This window comes from Gavialis gangeticus, unplaced genomic scaffold, assembly GCF_001723915.1.
Source record: "Gavialis gangeticus isolate Ggan-Ray unplaced genomic scaffold, GavGan_comp1, whole genome shotgun sequence".
Classification (NCBI taxonomy): Eukaryota; Metazoa; Chordata; order Crocodylia; family Gavialidae; genus Gavialis; species Gavialis gangeticus.
In genome coordinates this window covers 128272259-128276087 of record NW_017729024.1, presented here as the reverse complement: position 1 = coordinate 128276087, position 3829 = coordinate 128272259, and the positions used below count along the sequence as shown (strand labels likewise).

At 44.7% G+C, this 3829-nt stretch overlaps 1 protein-coding gene across 1 annotated transcript in view; it reads right to left on the bottom strand.

The window, feature by feature from the left end:
* ANKDD1B (ankyrin repeat and death domain containing 1B) overlaps positions 1 to 3829 on the bottom strand; it is a 79605-nt gene that overhangs the window by 42966 nt on the left and 32810 nt on the right. Inside the window, exon 3 of the mRNA XM_019517711.1 lies at positions 1879 to 1977. Coding sequence (XP_019373256.1) covers positions 1879 to 1977 — 99 coding nt within the window. The remainder of the gene's footprint in view (positions 1 to 1878; positions 1978 to 3829) is intronic.

Here is a 3829-nt window from a genome sequence, read left to right as displayed (position 1 = left end):
GTAACAACACAATGAGCCATAGAAGAGTTTTTGAATGGTATCATCTGTTTAAGGAAGGACAATCATCAGTCGAAAGTGATGAGTGTTTCAGACATCCTTCAACATCACAGAATGATGAAAATGTGGCAGCGGTTCACAGTTTGATTCAAAATGATAGGTGACTGACTGTCCAAGAGACAGCAGAAGAAGTTGGAATTTCAGTTGGTTCATGTCATTCAATTCTAACTGGTGATTTGGGAATGAAACAACCAGAAAAACCACCAGAAAAGTGCGTGTCCGACTCTTGGATGCTTCACCACAACAACGTGCCTGCCCATTCAGCACAGCTTGTGAAGCAATTTTTAGCCAAATTTTAGCCAAACACTGTATCCTACAAGTGCTGCAGCCTCCATATTCACATGATATGGCCCTATGCAACATTTTTCTCTTCTCTCAACTAAAGAAAACCTTGAAAGGAAGAAGATTTTGTGATGTGGAAACTATGAAACAAAATTAGGGTGAGCAGCTTTTAGCAATTCCATAAATTGCTTATCAGAGGTGCTTCCAACAATGGTAGAAACACTGGGAGAAGTGTGTGGCTGCAGACAGAGCATACTTGGAAGGAAATTAAGCTAAAACCCCTGTAAATAAAATATTTTGTATCCTACAGCATCAGTCTCAATACTTTTTGAACAGCCCTCATATACTTTCTCCTCCATTTTTTACAGTATAACTCAAGTTGATTAGAAGTTTCTCAACTAAATATTTTTTTTTCACTTTCCATAGAAAATATCAGTTTGTTGAAGGTTTCACAGATCCAATGTGAATTTTTTGGCTAAAGCAACAGACATCAAACTGGCCAACTGGTTAGGACATTCATCTGGGACATGCAGAAAGCAGAACAAGGTAACATCTTGGGGCACCCACACACGTGCTGGATTTCTGCTCCAATGCTTGCTAATTAGCACATGTCAGAACAGACTTGATTAATCAATTCTGCTAGAATGTGCTAATTATCATGCACCAGCAGCCTCAGCATCACATGTATTCAGTGTCCCTGTGCTTCAAAATGGGGGCGGGGGCACCTTAACTAAAGCTCTTTGAGCAAGTTTAGTTAAAGCACCGCTACTGCCATTTTGAAGCGCAGGACGCTGAATATACGTTACATTGCGGGCACTTTAATTAGAGTGGTTCTAGGAGCTGCTTTCATTAAAGCACCCCCTTCCACCCTGGAGCACATATAAAGATGCTCATTGAAACTCACGGGTTCAGAGAGACAAACTTTCCTAGCCAACAGCTTACTTGGTGTAGTTGTTCTAATACAGAGCACTTGAAGGCTGTTTCTATTCATAGAGGATGCCAGATTCATTCACAGCTCCCCAGGATTTTGGGGTGATGGCAGCTGAAAGTCACCATTAGACATAGATGAACACATGCACACCAACAGCAGCAGTGTTGCAATTATGGGCATCCTCAGACATACTGTATTGCCTCACCTGGGCTGCTTCCTAAACTGGAAGCAGTGCAGCTAATTAGCACGGGTGAGTAGTATTACTCACCAGCTTGCCCTGCTCAGTGTCACATGTATGCAACTACACTGCTTCAAGGTCAGGGAGTAATAGGTTTGAAGGTCACAACTGCCTGGCCTGGTAAATTTGCCTTGTATGGACCTGGCTTAAGACTGCAGCCAACTGTCCACCTTTTTAATTTAACTTATCTAAAATGTTTGTGAGGCAGGGGAAAGGCAGGTTCTTACAAATTAAATGACAGCTAATACCTTGTAAAATAGAGGGAAGCAAGAAGAACCATTTTCTCCATATCTGCCAGTACTTTTCCACCAGACCATTCTTAAATGGTGTACTGTACATTAACCAACCTGTGAAAAACAAGTTTGTTTACCTTATCTGCTATATCAACTCTGGCTTTGTGATGGAGAAGAAAATCCACGGTGGAAAAATGACTTCCTGCAACAGCGAAGTGGAGTGCTGTGCGTTTCATCTGAAATAAGCACAACCTGAGTTGGTGGGTATGAAATATAGTTCTTTTCATTAGACAGACAGTCAGGGCTTCTGAAGTCCCTGATCACAGCTCACTATTATGTAATCCTCTGCAAGTCTCTCCTTGACAATAGCTAAAATTTGCAATTTTATGCATTTGTTTTCTCCTGCTTAACTTAAAAAACACCATTGAATGATGTGGTGAAACCAGAATGCTTTAGGTATTTATATGCCAATGATAAGCCTTTCAGTAAAACCAACTGAGGAGGCAAACAGAGATTAAATAATCACCCATTCCTTAGAGGAGGCATTAATACAACAAACATTCATTTCCACAATTCCCATTTTATGGTTTGATTTAAAAAGGCAAAGGACTCAACTTCTGGGATTAGATTCATTTCTTGACAACGTCCTGATCGCTGAATATTTGCTTTTGATTGTATCTATGCAATGCATGACTGGAATTATCTTTCTCAGTATTAGTCACATCTTCAGTATAATACATTATCTATGCAAAACAAGGCTTCCACCCAAAAAGTAAAAAGTGAGCAATTTTACACACGCAAACAGTCTCGGTGTACGCCTAGGTATAGGTCCTAAATAAAAGTTAATCCAAATTAACAAACGATGCGAATTTCAAGTGGACTGATTAACCTGCATTTTAACCCAGTATGGAAAATTTCATAGATGGCCTTAATTTGTTTTAATGTAATGAACTTGTATTGAGCTAAACCACATTAAAGACATTTTAATTCTGAATAAGAGTCTCTACATCAGAATATAATTCAGTTCAAGACTACTTAATCTATTAAAAAGTTAATTTAGATTAATCTTCCTGAGTTTCTCTTGTGTAGACCAGAGTTTACAGAGTTCAATGGGTCTACTCACAGAAGTAAGGCCAGGTCAGCCAGGTATATAATGAGAAAGAACATCTGACAGCTGGGCCAGAAAAAGTTACTTGTATAGATTAAGTTACAAAAGCAAAGTGGCCTTCCTTCCAATGCAGCTCATTTTGCCTGGAGAGGGAAGTACAAAAAGGCTTGAATAAACTCTACCAGTTTTGCCAATTTAAGGTAAGCGCACATTGCCTATACATTACAGGAGGGGTCGGCAACCCCCAGCACATGTGCTGAGCATGGCACGCGAGGCCATTTTCCTTGGCACGCATTAGTGCCAGGGAGGCAGCAGCTGTTTGCAGCCTCCTGGGTGCAGCCAGCCCCAGCTCTGGGTAGCTGCTGCCAGCCAAGAGCCAGGGCTGCTCCCAGCAGACAGCTGGGATGCTGCAAGCACTGCTGGGAGCAGCCTGGGCTCCATGGTTATCAGCAGCTACCCAAAGCCGGGGCAGCTGCAGCCTGGAGGCTACAAACAGCTGCTACCTCCCTGCCCCCAGCCCCAGCCCCAACAGGCACAGTGCTGGCACCTGGGGCCAGGAGATAGCCGGGGCCAGGCCGGGAGGGCAGCAGCTGTTTGTAGCCTCCCGGCTGCAGCCGGCCCCGGCTCTAGGGAGATGCTGATAGCCATGGAGCCTGGGCTGCTCCCATGGAAGCCCTGCTGCAAGCAGTCCAGGCTCCGTGGCTAGCAGCTACCCAGAACCTGGGCCAGCTGCAAACATCTGCTGCCTCTCCACCCCGGCCCCAGCCCAGCTGCCTCCCAGCCCCAGACCTGGCCCCAGGCTCTGAAGAGGCAGCACATACCGGCAATGCTCCCTGCTGTACTGCCCTCCCTGCTTCTGCAAAGCAGCATTGGAACCCATGCAGCAGGGCACAGCAGGGCATGCAGAAAGCTGCCTGTTCCCAGCTCCCCGCTGCTCTGCGGCAGGGGCTTTGGGTGGGGGGCAAGGGGCAGCAGGGCTG